Source organism: Aspergillus costaricaensis (assembly GCF_003184835.1).
Source record: "Aspergillus costaricaensis CBS 115574 unplaced genomic scaffold BO79scaffold_10, whole genome shotgun sequence".
NCBI classification, from domain to species: domain Eukaryota; kingdom Fungi; phylum Ascomycota; class Eurotiomycetes; order Eurotiales; family Aspergillaceae; genus Aspergillus; species Aspergillus costaricensis.
The window spans coordinates 587,715-603,935 of NW_020291810.1; the positions used below are offsets into that span (position 1 = coordinate 587,715).

Here is a 16,221-nt window from a genome sequence, read left to right on the forward strand (position 1 = left end):
GGAGTACGAGCATTTCCATGATTTATCCATCCCGAGTATCTTAGTGATAGGCTGTCTGGGCATCCTAGCTTCCCATAGTTTGATTGTTATACCCACAAGACGAGGTCTTTCGGTAGTGTATAAAGTCCCGATCTACCGAGAATCTTTAGATGCCACGAGTCCGTCCGAACTATAGCCGTGGCTCTATGTCCTGGTCAATGGCGATTATAAGAAAAACATTTAGACTGCGGTAACAGTTTATCTTTAGTATCCGAGTATAAGTCGACCCCAATACCTTCTAGTTCTTTCTGTTCTCTGATCACATCGATATGAGGTCTGGTCTTGGGACTTGCCGACTTTGAGTACAAAGAGGCCCTTTCGCTCGACATCACTTGAAGCATCCTCGTAGAAGCTTGCTGCGCCCGGATGCTATCGTGATATGGGCTAATGCATGCCTGATGCACCATATAGCTGGCATGTCCCAGGCCAGGAGATAATAATAGTTGGGCTTGGGGATTGAACAGCAACTGAAAAGAGCGACAGGGCCTTCGGTATCATGGCTAGCAAAGCCTACTTGTTGAGTTTGTGCTAATATTTGATGGATATCACTTAGAAAATAAGGGCAGTGCTACTATTACAACATCGCCATAGTTTCAAGCAGCAGTTTGTCGATCCGGGAAAGGCTATCGGCGGTAAGACTCGATACCCCCATCTCATATGTACAACGAAGCATTATATCTGTACAATATGCAGGCTTACATCCCCAAAGATGGCTCAAAATCACATCTTCATGACGTACGACACGTGTTGCGCTCGCATTATGCAGCATGGGCCAATCTAAAAAACTCTACTACTTTTAATGAATGTGATCAGTCCCTTTACAGTGGCTGATCAGTCAGATAATCTGTCTATTTCGATTTGCGACACGCCACCTTGTTGATATAGGTGCGTGTCATCCGTCATATTTACTGATATTCAACTAGTGTCTGAATCACGCGCTATCCCACTAGCACTGTCAGTTGAATTCTCAGGTTTCAAAATGGATACCAATATACAAGCAATCCCTGGATTAGAGAAGGCTTTTGCTGTGAGGCCGTCCTCGGACGATAACAATGTGAGATCATTGGCGCTCCAAGCGCTCATTCTCGACCATCCTAACCAAGCCTTTCTATTATAGGACATTTTCACTAACGTACATTCTCTGTGGTGTCCGCTCGGACTCAATGCCGTATTTGGAGGCGTCCTCATGTCTCAAGCCCTTAATGCGGTAATGCAGCGAGTCTCGCCTTCCTCTATCGTCCACAGCATGCATTGCCATTTTGTCAAGGCCACCAGGGTCGGGACCCCTGTTTTTTATCATGTGAGCCGAGTGAGTCAGGGCCAAGCATCCAGTGTTAAAACTGTATCTGCAAGACAAAATGATCATGAATGTCCTCATCGTAACCGTGAGCTTTAGACGGGCCTCAGCCCCAGTTGGAAATGTCTTGAAACATGCAGTTCCAAAGCCTGAATTAGCGCTGGATGATGAGATGGAACCCCATCGCTATGGTGAAGGCACTGCGAGATCTCTGTTTGAGTTCAAGATGGCAACGGCTTCCATCGGTAAGCCCGAGAGACGATGAATATCTGACTTTGTGCTAACTAGTATAACAAGGAAAAGGTGACTCCGATCCCGAGATCAAGTACTTCAGACGCATTGTTCGCGCACAAAGTAACTTGGCTAGGCCAAGTGGCAGCAACGAGCATTTGCTTGCCCTGGTATGTATGACAGATACGTATACTGCTGGAACGGTCGGGAGAGCCCATGGTATACCAGTATATACTAGATTCAACGCCGGTTTGAAGGACGGAAATCCTCAAGCACAGGTGGCCTTCAAGGCACTGTCCACTGTAGCTCATACCATTCACTTTCACAACGTGGATCATGTCTGTGTCAACCAGTGGATGACGGAAGAGCTGCATTGTCCCTGGGCTGGACACGAACGTGGCCTGGTAATATCACGTGTATGGTCATCAGATGGAGTCTTACTGGCTACTTGCACTCAAGAAGTGAGCAAGAAGCTGTCTTACTATTCGCAGCGTTCATGTTGCCCACTTTCGACTAACTTGGAGATACAGGTTTTAGTTCGACTCCCCCAGGACAATATCCCAGCAAGGCTGTAATGAGCATACCTCAATGTCCACTTAGTTTGTAAAATTTTGTGCAAGTTATTTCTGGTCGATAACATTTTGTCTCTTTACATGCCTCCTGCACCTTCAGGTGGCCACCATAGTAATACTAGTGGCGGTGCGGCTACCTTAACGGTCGGTAGCACATCTGAAACTGGAATATGCGTCATGTTGTAATGGCCATTGATTACATGCTGATCTAAGATTAGCGTGATTTGTATTCCTGTAAACAAGTTTGCAACCTGGCAATAAATTTCGCATAGCTACCGACTGCCTAAATGATCCTTCTTGGCCAATGGTGCTTCAATCACTCCAACGGTGCTCTGATTAATGCTTTTTGAGTTGGATATGGCTGTCTGCATATCTACGGAAGAGGCACAAATTGTATACACTATCACACTGAAGTCAATTCTCTTCAGATTTACTGCATGACACCATTGTACCTTTTGCGCTACTTCATCAGCATATGTTTATTTGATTCGAGTAATTGATTGAATGCAGGCCTCGACTGCGCAGCAACTCTATATGGAGAACATCGTTTGCTTCTGAACACTGATTCTTGCCACAATAGTTGCCAGTATGCTTTTGAACAAGCGCTCTCCATAGAGAAACATGTTGCTCAATGAAGCCGGAAGCATTCATCTCAGACCATTGAAGGTAGCCTACCATGCCGAACAGGGAGATCAACATCATCCATTGGAAGTGTAATCCAGAACAACATCTGATCTGCCCTCACGCCCAGCTTCAATGCCTTAGACAGACCTTAGTGCCATTCCGAGAGCACAGAGTCAAGGTGAGTGCTTCCTCCCATGGGCCAGAATCCCTGCTCTCCAGAATTGAGAATTGCTGTGCCAGACGGACAGTTACATATGCGGCTTCTGTCAAGGCATATTGTTGGCCGATGCAGATCCGAGGACCACCGTTAAACGGCAAGTATTCCCATCCTGGGCGCAGATCTGCCCAGCGCTCCGGACGAAACTCATTTGCATCAGGTCCGTATATATCTTGACGACGGTGCATTGCCCAAACGCTGTAGAACACGATAGTACCCTTACGCACGAAAACAGGGGATCTTCCGGCGGAACCGCCACCGACTGGCAGCACAGTATTGCTCAGTGCTTTACGAGAATTTACTGGGACGACTGGGTAAAAACGAAGCGCTATACACAGAACGTTAAATAAACGAGGAACCCTGCCAGTTGGTGACAATGCATGTCTTGGAAACTTACACTCATTCAGACAGTGTTTAAGGTATGTCAGATTCCGAAGCTGCTGGTATGTGGGTGCGCGACCGTTGAGAGTCGCGACCTCCTCACGCAGCTTCTTCCATATTTTCGGGCACCGCGCAAGCATAAAGAACAAATTGCTCAGTAGCGATGCGGTGGTATCGCGGCCGGCAAGGAGAATGTTCATGAGTTCATCACGGATGCGGTCGCGGTCACCTGTCTGTTCAGCCAAACCCTGTAAGAACAGATAGCGGGTATGCCTTCCCTCATCGTTGGAGCTCTTCTTGGCATAGTCTTCACGGTACTTGAGCGCCTTTTCGATAAACTGCTCCACCAGGCTATGACAGATACGGTTGGATCGCGTCGCCTTGTGGTCGGGAATAACCCGCCCTAAGAAACCGAGACGGGTGTTCCTAGCAATAGCATGCTGCGCATAGTTGAAAGCTGAAGCAAAATCATTCTCACTAGGCACCGCACCAGACAGACGCTGATTCAGGCTTTGGACACTGTGGCCAAAGAGAAATTCAGTGGCGGAATCGAGCGTGTAGCAGAAGAAGAGATCTTGCAGGTCGACAGTCGAACCATCTGTAGGGATCAACGCCAACAGACCTTGCATCAACTCCTCAAGCTTTTCTAAATCCGCGATCTGGTCCTTGACGAAATTGGGGCGCACCATGGCGCGGGATTGAGCCCAGTGCTCGCCATCGGTGGTAAAGATTCCATGGCCTAATAGCGGACCGAAGGTCGCGACACGACTTCCCAGACCATAATTTTTAAAATTGAGGGATAAGACAGCTTTTAGATTTGCCGGTTCGCAGGTTATAATTAAGGGGGTTGTGAATCGCTTTACACGAAATGTATTTCCGTACCGTTGGAACCGGTGTTGGATGAGTTCGAGGAGACGGTGGGATTTTGCGGCTTGGATGTTCTCCAGAAGCACATCGATGCCGAAAAGAGGATCTTTCGAGGCTGTCAATACAGGCTCACAACCATGTACCTTAGCAAACTGTGACTGTATCCATATACAACGCAATTTTCTGATTACGCAGAAGAAGAAAACAACAGCAGCTCCGACAGCTATCGTCAAGATATGGGTGTTGTTGCTCTCCATAATGTTATCGGCTTGGTAGTCGATCGCAAAGGTGCTGACAATTATTATATCAAACCTGGTCGGACCGCAAAGCCGCAAGGGCATTCCACATTCCTGGGTGATTATAGGGGAGAGCTGAGACAAGGATGCACACGTGAGAACAGTAATCAAGGGTTCCGGCAGAAGGCAGAATTTGGAACCTCCTTGCAGCTGGAAACCGCCTGTAGGAGAGCTTATTACTGATAAAGTGCATTCTCAGTCAGACCTGACCACCGTATTAGTGCAGTGCATTCGTATTTCGGTCCCAAACTTTAGAGTTGGAGAACTAGAACAAACATTCATAACCGGAATTTAGACGACATTATCTACCGTCATCAGTAACCCTATCCATTCATGTATGGAATGGTTTATAGTGCATTGATTCAAGTTTCGGGTTATGTTGGGCTAACCCATCACACCTAGAGATCAATCACCGTCGCGCATCCATCCCTTGTTGACCTATCTTCGCGACGCGTAGTTTATATAACACCATACCCTAGCATCGAGGCTCTCCTGACTACCGCTTCTCTAGTAATATTCATCTCCTTGCTGCTCACTCGCGATCAGGTAGAGAGCTGACAACAATTTCCACACTTGACTTTATATGCAGCGTTTTCTGCAATTGCGGCTACTTGCATATGTACTCCAAGGCTATCACTGCATAAATAGTATATTCAGGATTTATCACTACTCCCTTTCCAAGCAGAAGTTGGATGTTGCTACTGGCTATTCTGTTATTATACTTGGATTTTTGAAGTCGGAATGTATGTACCACCTTGGTATGTGAAAAATATGAGTTCCGGATAAACAAATAAATAATAGTATCGATAAATTTATAGTAGCCATCCTCATTGGCAATAGCTGGCTACGAGACTGTACTAGTTATAGAAGAAGGACTATACCTGAGCATAATAGGGGCCGTTATACAACCAGGTTGGCTTTCATGCCTTGTATCGCTCGCAATTTAATATAAGAATCTTTTCTACTCGCATAGTCGTTCAATAGACTCTCGGGGTCCCCTATAATGCATAGGCTAATCCCCAATTCGAAAATACCGAATTGACGTGACTATATAATCAGCTATCAACCAGATATCTATTAACAAAGCTCAAGTCTCTCTATATTATGACATACTTTGACGTTCATGCCGCCTGACAGATATAGTCGCAATGGATGACGAGGCAATTATTGACGATCGCTTGAGATTGTAGAGAAACCAAATGAACCAATCTAAAGCCAAGTCCGTTGTGCCATTATTTCGAAAGCGACCCATTCTTGTCTCTAATGAAGATATGTTGCTGATAATTTGCAAATAACTTGCATCAGAAGAGGAAGTACTGTCATGCGTAAGCGTGCTGACGCGGGTGGGTCGGAAGGAATGGAAAGAGCCATTGGATCCCTCGTGGCGTACTCACTAGCTTCCAGCAGGATAGACTAACATCACCGGCATGATCTGGATTATTAACATTGCTCTGTTGCTTAGTTCATTATTAGAAATCAGTTTATATGCGAAATGATTGTGGTATATAAAGTACAAACCCAGATAGTTATTGTGGCCTAGATTGAGTAACAATTACGAGCAAGCTCATCTATCGATTCAAACACCATGTCTCAACCCAAGCCTTCAATTGTGATTGTCCCAGGAGCCTGCGCCCTACCTGAACTCTACGATCCGGTGACTACAAGAATTGCAAGTCGGGGCTACGAAGTCCACACAGTCCGGCTACCCAGCGTGGGCCCCAGCGATGGCCCCCTCCCAGAGCCCGGCACCATGTATGACGATGCGGCGGCGATTGCGCGTCAGATTGAACGGCTAGTGGAACAAGGAAAGGAGGTCGTTGTGGTGGCGCACTCGTATGGCGGGACGCCCGCCAGCCAGAGCATCCAGGGTCTCATCAAGAGGGAGGGCAGCAAGGACGCTGGTGGGGTGGTACGCCTGGCATTTATGACGGCCGTGGTGCCTCCCGAGGGCAGGTCGACCGCGGACGTATTGGGTAGTCTTCCTATGGACATCTCCGTCGATGACCAAGGATGGATGAGTCTCGTCGATACCGCGGCCTTCGCAGCCACAGCCTTCTCCGATATGCCCCCGGACGAGGGCATGACATGGGCTCGACAGTTCACACACCATTCAGCAGCGAGCTTGGCTAATGCCTTGACGTATGCCGGGTACAAGAATGTACCCGTCGCGTATCTGCTGTGCACTGACGACCTGGTTATTTCGCCAGACGTGCAGCAGAAAATGATTGATACGGTTGCAAGTGAGAGTGGGCGGGAGGCGGACGTGACAAGAATTCCCACTGGCCATGTTCCTGTTGTAAGTGCTCCGGAACTCGTCGTGGATTGGATTCTGAAGATCGTAGGCTGGGAGGAGAAGTGAGACAGCCGTTGTGGAAGAGGACAGTTTTGGTTAGGCATATGGAAATATATAATTTTATGGCGCTCAACCATTGAGAAAAGGGGCCGACATCGTTGCTTAACAATCCATATATTGAAAAGTTCATTAAGCATGCAAAGGGAATCGAGGTGTCTCACAGGTGACCATAGTTATGTCCCATCCCCGAGTGATATTCTCCTCAATTACAAATTTCCAGTGCCATAATGGCGTCGTTCATGACATACGTTAGCAAGGGCTCGGTGTACGAACGGAGCAGAGACCATAGCAGTCTGACTCATTGTATAGTAAAAACTTATTAAACCCTTATAAGAGGGGATTCTCGCAGGCATTCCAGAAGCCCTTTGACTTCCTGAGAAGACACAGGACAGCTGAAACTGCTGGATTGGGCCTCAGACACCGCCTGGTGACCATGGGACTTGATCGCATCGCCATCGTCGATGATGGTCATGTTATGGAAATATGGGGCCCAAAAATCCGGCATGTAAAGGGACATTTGTGCGGGAATCAACCCTCCGGTTTGTGATTCGATTTTCAGGGGCAGATGCGACATTAGCATGCTGTTGCGACCTGGTCATCAATCATAGCAGGCCCTAAAAGTCGTTCTAGTGAAGCTTACAGTGCTCTTACAATTGCGGGTGTTAATGGCGCTGAATGGTGAAAGTATTGATGTGCAAATCCACGCTTCCGACAACGTGAGCATGTAGTCTATGCATGATCACAACAAACCTTATCTTTGCCATAAGGCTCACGGTCGAGGGGGGTTTCGGTTTGGTGATGAATATGTGATCCCGATCCATGTTCGCTTTGTAATTGTTTAGTCAGCCACAAGATAGTTAACGTAACTCCCGGCCGCGCCGGCCACCCGCCCGCACTGGCCACCCACCTACTACATACCCAATGCAAGCAAGAATGAAGCTATTCAAACAATATTATTATTAGTAAAGCCTATATATTATTACTTATTACAGAGATTTGAACACTGATTTCTTCTGTGGCTAATTATATGGCACTTACTACAGCGGGGAGGTATTCCACACTGATCTAATAATAAGATCTATTGTATGAGGCATTCTTCATTAGAAGTCAATTTTTGAGCGCTATTAGGAGTCTCTTGAACAAATGGAGTGCCGCGTAGTTAATCTTGTAGAGTAGAGTGTGGGACAGTAAAAAAGTGTACAGCACCGCGAATACTGTTAATTTAATGCTTCTTTATAACTTTAATAATAAGTAGAATACTACCCTCCTGCTCTGCTGTATCTTTTGATGCTTTAGACTGTTTTGGTGGCATGGTTGGTGGTTGAATAGCTTCAAGTAGAGGGGAGGGGGGAGGGTGTTTGTATGTAGAAACACGTTGGGTGTGTAGTAGGTGGGTGGCCGGTGCGGGCGGGTGGCCGGCGCGGCCGGGAGTTACGTTAACTAGAGACGGTTAACGTAGTTAAGTTAGATTAACTATTTTAACACTTAACAGAGTTACATAGTACGAAATCATCATATCTAGCAGTTTACTGATTTACTGTGAAAATTCATCTCGACTTCTGGACCCGTCAGATTGTTGTGGCCCACCTTCGGAATTACGTTCCACTTGATGGAACCCGACAGTGGAACCCTGACGGGGCGATGACGGCACGAAGCCCTGGCTCCCCGGAACCTGATCGGAAGCTATCCGCAATGCAAGGCAGTCAGGGGGTTTGCCCCCGTCGTAGGTGACCACGGCATCTTGATTCTCGTGTTTTCCCATCGAAGGGTACCAGCACGCCATGGCAGATGCTTCAAATCCTACAAGCACCTTTACCATTCAAGGCGCCGGGGCCAGTAGTGTACGATACGCTCCCCGCCAGAGATGCGGAAACTCAAGAGCTAATCCCAGTATTTACTAACTGTAGGTCCTTGGATCCAAGCCAACTCAAGAAGACAGGTACACCGTCCTCCTGCCTAACGAATTTTCGGGGCACACGGACAGTCTGGCTTTCTTTGCCGTATATGACGGACAGTATGGGGATCACATCATGACTCTGGCAAGGTAGTCGGGACTAACTTAGGGGGAAGTGCCTCAGATAAGGTTGCAGAACATGCAAGCAAAAATATCCGTCGGCTTCTGACTATCAGTAAAGAGTTGAGACAGGGAAACTATGAATCAGCCATCGAACAAGCAATCCAAGCAGAGGAGAAGGAGCTTCTGCAAGGGTTTTGGGCTGGCGAGGAATTATTCGCCGTAGCCGGATCGACTGCCGCCCTGGTATTTGTGAATCTAACCAGGGGCATCTTAGTGGTCGCCAATCTGGGAGATTCGCACGTTTTGCTGGGAGAGGCCGACGGGGCAGATCACACGTCGCTGAGAGTCGTATGTAGAAGTCACAGGCCTGTTTATCGTATCAGCGTCCTCTAACTGTTTGAAGGAGCGATTAACCACATCCCACAAGCCGGAGCATGCTGGGGAGAGGCATCGCATTGAGTCCGCCGGAGGGACACTCAACACCGAGAGCGGCATGCCACGAGTTGGTTAGTTTCTTCTCGTCCCATATCGCACGAGGTTGCGAACCTAACTTCCGCAGGGGGCTTGAATATATCGCGGGCGCTGGGCGATTTACAATATAAAATGCCGCTAAAGGATATCGGGGAGCAGTCCCTTTCCAGCGGCCAGGAGAAAGCATGCGTCGAACCAACAAAGAAGGGAGATTTAGTCTCCAGTTACCCTTCTCTCAAACGATACACTCTGCAGCCGGATCGTCGGTACTTTTTGGCCCTGACTACAGACGGGGTTACCAATACAATGGATGACGAAACTATCATGTATCAGATCGCAGGGAACAAGCAAGAGGGATTGGATGCTGACAGGGTGGCCGCGAAGATCACCGAGAAAGCTTCAAAGGCACCCAGTAGTGACAATGCCACCTGCGTCACTGTGTTCCTGGATGGGCACAATGTACGGAATCAAAATTAAATAATATAGGCAAGGCTGGAATTAGCATGTTTACTCTCCACTTCCCATGTCGATCTAACTGGGCATTCCGGGATATCTTGGCATTCCCGTTGACGCCCACTCGTTCAACGAGTCGTAGATCACCGCTGCCACAGCACGTAGCATCCTGCAAATCTCATAATTACTAACTGTGCCGCGTTATAGGCTCGTTCCTTCTATGGAGTGACGGCAGGACCCACTATTACAAAAGTATCGAAGGTCATCGACTTTGCCTGTCGCATGTGGCTGGATGCGGCTAGAATATCAGGGTCCATGGTTCGGATCAATGACCTCAGCGGATCAAGCCAATCATGGAAGCAAAGTCATCCTTATCTCGATCGAGCAATCATAGCAACATATTGCATCACGGAGTCTCAATGTGTTCGACAATCAGGGTCTTCCTATTGAGGAGTTCGCACAGTACTACATGAATAGCCGCCTGGCCTGCAGATCAGCGCTGAATACATCCGCCGCTTGGACTCACTACATATAGACTATCCCATAGACTTTGCTGCTCGTTTAGCTTTGCAAAATGTTCGAAAGTGTCGTGTCACCACCCCAAGTCCGTGGTCGACTACCTCGGGTTCAGACAGTCGCAAGGCCGGCCGTTGCGACCAATATCATCGATATCCGCAGCGATAAAGCAGAGACACAGCTCCGCCATTCGCTCGAAGAGTCCATCCATGCGGCCTGTCGCGGGGAGTCTGCCATGCCGGAGCTTCTCCTCTGGGATGAAAAGGGACTACGCTATTTCGAAGACGTGACATATGCTCCATCCTACTACCTCACCAATGAAGAGATTGGTCTGCTCGAGAAGCACAAATACCAGATCGCAGAACACATTCCGTCTGGTAGTATGTTGGTCGAGCTAGGCAGCGGGTAAGCGTCCAAACCTCTCACCTGCAGAGGCAACTGCGCTGATTGAACAATCAGAAACCTCCGCAAGATCAAGATCCTTCTAGATGCTCTGGATGAAATGGGTCGGGAAGTTGACTACTTCGCGTTGGATGTATCGTATCAAGAGCTCCACCGGACTCTCAGCATCGTGCCCCCGGGGACATTCCGCCATGTCCGCTGCTTCGGGTTGCTGGGAACCTACGACGATGGTCGGGACTGGATGCATTTGCCCGAAATCCGTTCGCGACCCAAGACCGTTTTCTCCTTGGGATCAACACTGGGCAGTTTCCAGCGGCCAGAAGCAGCCGACTTCTTGGCTAGCTTCGTCACCCCCGAAAGTAACTCGTCACTGCTCATTGGCTTGGACGGATGCAAAGACGCCGATCGCGTGCTAGCAGCTTATAACGATCCCGAGGGAATCAATCGGCGATTCATCAAGCACGGCCTTGAACGCGCCAACGAGATTCTAGGGCCGGATACCTTTGATCTCGAAAAATGGAATGTCATTGGCCGCTGGGATGCAGCGCAAGGAAGTCATAACCAGTACTATCTCCCTTCAGTAGATGTGTCTCTGGCGGGCAAGACCATTCCGGCGGGCCGGAGGATATTGGCAGTCAAGAGCCATAAGTACGATGCTGATGATAGGGATGCGTTGTGCCGGAGGGCAGAATTGGCTGTTGGTGATGCATGGGCATCCAAGAACCAATACAGTAAGTTTATCGCCATTAGCTCCTTTTTCAAATGCAACATTCAGAATGGGTTACTCTTCTTGTGTGTACACAGCTAACCCGCTCACAGATTTACTATATCTTGAGAAACCATAGGGTGTCACTCATGAGCCGGAAGCATGCAGATAACCGAATAGTTTAGATATGGCTTCGGGAATCAGATAAAACCTCCCAGTCACTGCTCTAATTACCACATAATATCATAATATACGAGTGTTGTATCATCCAGGAAAATGAGTGAGAAGACTGCAGGCTGAACACTGCGAGTCACACTACCTTGTAAATCTGATTCTTAGTTACGCGTGGCTAGCCAGGGACCTCATCCTGCATAAGATGTTGTCAAACCAATTCGCCTTAATCCAAGTCTTGGGGAGGCCAGCATGTATGGTTCTAAAGAACATTTGTTGATTTCCTGAGCTGCCTTTTTCTTATTAGATCTCTGCTTCCTCCCGTTTCGTGATAAAGTCTTTGTTAAGGCAGACAGCTCTGCCAGTTCAGCTTTTGCGGAGGCCTCCATACACAGATCATGGAACTGATCAGCAGTGTAATTCAAGTTGTTATATCCCTCAAGGTGCTGATCAATAATGTCACACCATTCCGGCATGTTAGGTCGTAGGTTGATGAGCAGGACAATAGCCGCAAGCAGGACAACAGCCGCAAAATATGGTTCATATCCACAATCCAATCGATGAGCCAGATCACAAGTCTTCATGAAATCTTCAATGTATTGAGAAACAGAAGCGTAATAATCCGCCGCATGCTGTGAAGCTTGCTAGCAACTCCCTTGCGTTTCCTGGGTGCTTCGTCCAAGACTGCCTTATGGATGTGTTCGTAGGTTTCATCAGCATAATAGATTTCGGAGACCTTCCCATATAGCTTCCTGCATATCTGTGGTGAGACTTGGCTAATGAGCCAGGACGAAATGAAAATACTCCAGTCTTCCCACGATTCATAGCCTGGAGTATTCGGGGCCGGTCGGGGTATGTTTATGTCAATAGATTGAGCGCAGCCCATCGTTCTGAGCTTATTGACTACCTGAGATCGCCAAATGTCATAGTTTCCAATGCTAGTTAACTGGTCACGGAGGTCCGAGATCATAGCAGTTGGGCTTTCAATTAGGGATCGCCCATTCTGGTAATTGTGATCCACAGCTGGTGCTGATTGTCCTTCCCCAATGTATGCCATATTATGCGGGAGGTCGGTCTAGTCCGCGGTCTGCTTGGCTCTTTTTTGGCGTTGCTTGTGGCTCGGAAGGTCGGTCAGGAGCATCATTCACACTTGGAACTACACCGAGGCACAGTTTACCCAAATGGTAACTGTATCCATCACCCTGAGCAGTCGGCTTTCATCTTTAAGGTTTCCTACCATCCAGCAATCACCATCAACATGTACTGTCTATCCCTGCATTGACAATTAAAAAAGTTATACACGTGACTATGTTCTTGATCTCTATACTATACTATTTACCGTGTTCGTATCCATATCCATATCCCATCCAAATACAACTATATTATTATATACCATATACCATCCAGCCATAAACGAATAGGCAAACAAGCAGTCACCTAGACTTACAACTCCTTCTTCAAGAAGTGTTCCGGCTTATGCGTCGTCTCATAATCCACGTGTACATACGCCCGCTCCACATCCGGCAACGACTCCAATTTCATCTGCAGTTCCTCTGCGACATCATGTGTAGCCCGCAGCGAATCGTTCGGGTCCATGACAATGTCAACTTCCACAAGCAATCGAGGGCCGGAGGTGTATGCACGGACGGTGTCGATGGCGGTGATGAGGGGGGAGTGTGTCATTGCTTTATAGTTATCACATCATTAGCTTTTATCCTTCACCTATAGACGAAGTGGGAGGGAGGTGAGGGAGGGAAATAAGCTCACAGATATAAGTAATCAACTGTTGCATCTTCGTATCGGCAGTAACACCAATAAGCAACTGAAACTCGCGATACGCGCTAAACAGCCACAAGCAACTGACAAGCACGGAGAGGACAATAGCTCCCGCGGGGTCAATCCACCAGCGTAGTTTACCACCACCTACGCTGGTAAGAATACCAAATCCGTTGATCAGGAGGTCATTGCGGTGGTCTTCCCAGAGGATCATGACCTGGGAATACTGATCCTTTAGCGCGAAGCAGTACAGGAAGAGCACGAATTTAGTGCAAAAGGCGACGATAACGGCGACAACGGAGGGGAGGTGGAAAGATCCCGTCTCAGAGTTGGATCCTTCAGCGAGTTCGCGGATAGAGAAAGCGATGAGGATGAAAGAGACGGCTGTCATGAGGAAACAGAAGCAGATGTTGCCGGCTGTTTCGATGCGAGCTTTTCCGGCGGGGAATTTACGAGGATCGACGCGGTTGACGGCCTTGTTGGAAACGAGGAGGGTTATGTTGGAGAGGGGATCGAAGACAGCGTCGGCCATGGTTGTGTACAGGGAGAGGGAGCTGGAGGAAATGGCTCCGTAGAGTTGCAGAACACAGAGAATGACATTGGCGGCGAAGGAGCCCCAGACCGCTATTTTGTACTTGAGCTGGTTGCTGCTGTTTGTTTCACGGGCATCGCGAACATGTTCTTCGACGGGCTTGAGCATGCGCTGAATGTTCTCATTCTGGGACTCGTAGAAGGTCTGCAGTTGTTTGGAGGCTAAGGAGGAAGCGAGTGCATTACGGGGGTTGGCGGTGTGGGGGAGACAGCCGGAGGTGTGACGCTTGCGAGAGATGTTGGCTTGGGGTTGCATTCGGGCGATTTCTTCGGGACTTTTTAGTTTTGAGGCTAGTTGGAAGGGGTCATTCTCGCGGGTGTAACGCGGAGGTGGGCTAGACTCCTCGTCGGACGTGCTGAGGTGAGACTCCAGGGCCGTGGTGGTGGCAGCATTGTAGGAGATGGACGAGGGAAGGTGGTGAAGAGGAATAGTCTGAGGAGGGTCGGTCATTTTGATGATGATGATTAGATGAGTATTAAGGGACAATGGAGATGGAGATGGCGGCGGACAAGTGGGAATTCAGCGAGAAGCGATGAAAGGGCTCAGGGTGCGGAGATCAGATTTGATTGATATGCCTGTTTGGGTTAGACCGGGACGGCTTATGTCATGGCCCAATTTCACATCCCTACCGATTACGTTATAGTTGGAATGGTTTCTGGGGATTTATGAGTTACTTGCATTTACAACGGTAAGACTCGTATGCAGATAGAGTTCAATTGGCTGATGACCGCTCCTAAGCATATGGCTGCATGGATCATAGCATTAGTCGCATTGCAGTGATGTCCTAGCGAATCATCCACCAGAGAGGCTTCCACAGAATTCACAGACACTCAGAAACATGGCGAGAAGAAATTTTGAATAGGCGCTCAAGTTAGTATAATTGAGTATTTCCACAGTCATTGAGTCTCTCACAGGCGCACTGCAGGCAAAGACTATACTACACGACACGAACAAAGGTACATCAACAGACACATCATGGCCAATAACTAGTATCAATAGTACAACAGAACTCATGACAGCACAGTGATGTTGCTTGACAGAGTCGTACATTTGTACGGAAGATCCAATGACGGACGCCCAGCACCAGTCAGCGGCGACGTACTGTAGTTGTAGGTTGGGCTGAGCATCATGATCTGGCCCACAGTGGTGTTGTATTTGTCTGCATAGTCCTTGTACACACCATACTCCAACGTGAACGGCCGAATCACGCACTCACTTGGAGAACACAATGGCACCTTGAGGTACTGACCCGGAGCAAGCACCTCATCAGCCGAGAAGCCGGTATCGTCACTCATGAGCGACTCAGTCGTGATGTTAAGTCGTTTCGCGACAATGTCGAGGGTATCCCCATTGACGGTATAGTATAGACGAGGACCGCCGTCGATGCAAGTACGGGTGCGGGTGATGTTGGGCAGAAGGCAAGTCTCATTATCGGGCTCGCAGACCTCAGCCGGGATGATCAAAGTCTGGCCGACGTTGGGGATTATCGTCACGTCGGCCATAAGGTTGTGACGGCCGATGTCGCAGACGCCCCGGTTAGTGGCCTTGGCAACATCGAAGACTGTGGTATTTTCCACGGTAATAGGGTATAATCCCACAGTGGTGTTGAGGGCGGTGGTATTGCAGGCTGCCGAAGTCGCGAGGGTTGAAGGCAGTAAGGACAGAAGGGCTGTACTGGCCATGAGGGCCTGCGAAGAAAGAGACCACATTTTGTTCGGAATAAACAGAAGCAGAGAGGGTGCCCTGGAGATATACAAGAAATGATTGTAGAGGTAGAAATGTACTGTGATTTCTGATGTTGAGCCAGGAGATTCAACTCGGGTCACGTACTGGCTTTATATACTCCCAGCCAGCGTGTGGCCTGTCTGAGAATTCAATATGTTTCTGTACATTATCAATCCGTCCTGAGATACCGCGCGGGCTATCAGTGGAGGAGTACGTACCATTGGTGAGGACATTGTTGGTTCTGTCCCCGCAGGGTGAGCCTGCAAGCATAGGGGGGCCTCGTCCTGCAGCACCAGCAATTGTGAACATGTACCCACAGCTTTAGAGATTGCATGCCTGCGACTGGATGGTGCCGCAGACCCTCCGCAGTCCCGTGAATAGAATCTTGTTCACTTGGCTAAATGATGCTGCAGGAGCGCTGGCTAAGCCCATTACAGCTATTTCGCCCGAGGAGGGTTTTTTGGCGATGGGTCCTACTGACCCGCTCCGAACTTGACCCGCCCTAAGAGCAGCCA

At 48.5% G+C, this 16,221-nt stretch overlaps 6 protein-coding genes across 6 annotated transcripts; 3 read left to right on the top strand and 3 right to left on the bottom strand.

The window, feature by feature from the left end:
* Window positions 1-1,018: 1,018 nt before the first annotated feature.
* On the top strand, window positions 1,019-2,142 carry BO79DRAFT_226939 (acyl-CoA thioesterase II; the record flags this gene model as incomplete). Its single annotated transcript, XM_025683836.1, has 5 exons — window positions 1,019-1,093; window positions 1,157-1,409; window positions 1,447-1,581; window positions 1,634-2,028; window positions 2,098-2,142. The coding sequence occupies 5 exons, from the start codon at window positions 1,019-1,021 to the stop codon at window positions 2,140-2,142; spliced, it is 903 nt and encodes a 300-aa protein (XP_025541439.1).
* Window positions 2,143-2,892: 750 nt separating this feature from the next.
* Window positions 2,893-4,485, bottom strand: BO79DRAFT_143182 (cytochrome P450; the record flags this gene model as incomplete). Its single annotated transcript, XM_025678309.1, has 2 exons — window positions 2,893-3,308; window positions 3,378-4,485. The coding sequence occupies 2 exons, from the start codon at window positions 4,483-4,485 to the stop codon at window positions 2,893-2,895; spliced, it is 1,524 nt and encodes a 507-aa protein (XP_025541440.1).
* A 1,624-nt stretch (window positions 4,486-6,109) lies between these two features.
* On the top strand, window positions 6,110-6,883 carry BO79DRAFT_286497 (alpha/beta hydrolase; the record flags this gene model as incomplete). The annotated part of the gene is made up of 1 exon (XM_025688478.1): window positions 6,110-6,883. One exon carries the CDS (start codon window positions 6,110-6,112, stop codon window positions 6,881-6,883), a length of 774 nt encoding a protein of 257 aa, XP_025541441.1.
* Window positions 6,884-8,658: 1,775 nt separating this feature from the next.
* On the top strand, window positions 8,659-11,581 carry BO79DRAFT_226942 (uncharacterized protein; the record flags this gene model as incomplete). Its single annotated transcript, XM_025683837.1, has 10 exons — window positions 8,659-8,718; window positions 8,785-8,891; window positions 8,948-9,242; window positions 9,298-9,400; window positions 9,454-9,824; window positions 10,026-10,029; window position 10,255; window positions 10,404-10,739; window positions 10,794-11,467; window positions 11,556-11,581. The coding sequence occupies 10 exons, from the start codon at window positions 8,659-8,661 to the stop codon at window positions 11,579-11,581; spliced, it is 1,977 nt and encodes a 658-aa protein (XP_025541442.1).
* Window positions 11,582-12,926: 1,345 nt separating this feature from the next.
* BO79DRAFT_192211 (cation diffusion facilitator family transporter) lies at window positions 12,927-14,481 on the bottom strand. Its single transcript, XM_025680879.1, has 2 exons — window positions 13,381-14,481; window positions 12,927-13,298 (listed from the first exon to the last, which is right to left on the bottom strand). The coding sequence occupies exons 1-2, from the start codon at window positions 14,429-14,431 to the stop codon at window positions 13,057-13,059; spliced, it is 1,293 nt and encodes a 430-aa protein (XP_025541443.1). The 5' UTR covers window positions 14,432-14,481; the 3' UTR covers window positions 12,927-13,056.
* Window positions 14,482-14,991: 510 nt separating this feature from the next.
* Window positions 14,992-15,690, bottom strand: BO79DRAFT_253394 (uncharacterized protein; the record flags this gene model as incomplete). The annotated part of the gene is made up of 1 exon (XM_025685994.1): window positions 14,992-15,690. One exon carries the CDS (start codon window positions 15,688-15,690, stop codon window positions 14,992-14,994), a length of 699 nt encoding a protein of 232 aa, XP_025541444.1.
* Between the last annotated feature and the right edge of the window lie 531 nt (window positions 15,691-16,221).

Bases quoted from the DNA above. Each gene is read 5' to 3' on its own strand.
- BO79DRAFT_192211 (XM_025680879.1), bottom strand. From the start codon at position 14,431: ATGACCGACCCTCCTCAGACTATTCCTCTTCACCACCTTCCCTCGTCC. The intron at 13,299-13,380 runs GTGAGCTTATTT...ATAACTATAAAG, and splicing joins ACAGTTGATTACTTATATCT to CAATGACACACTCCCCCCTC.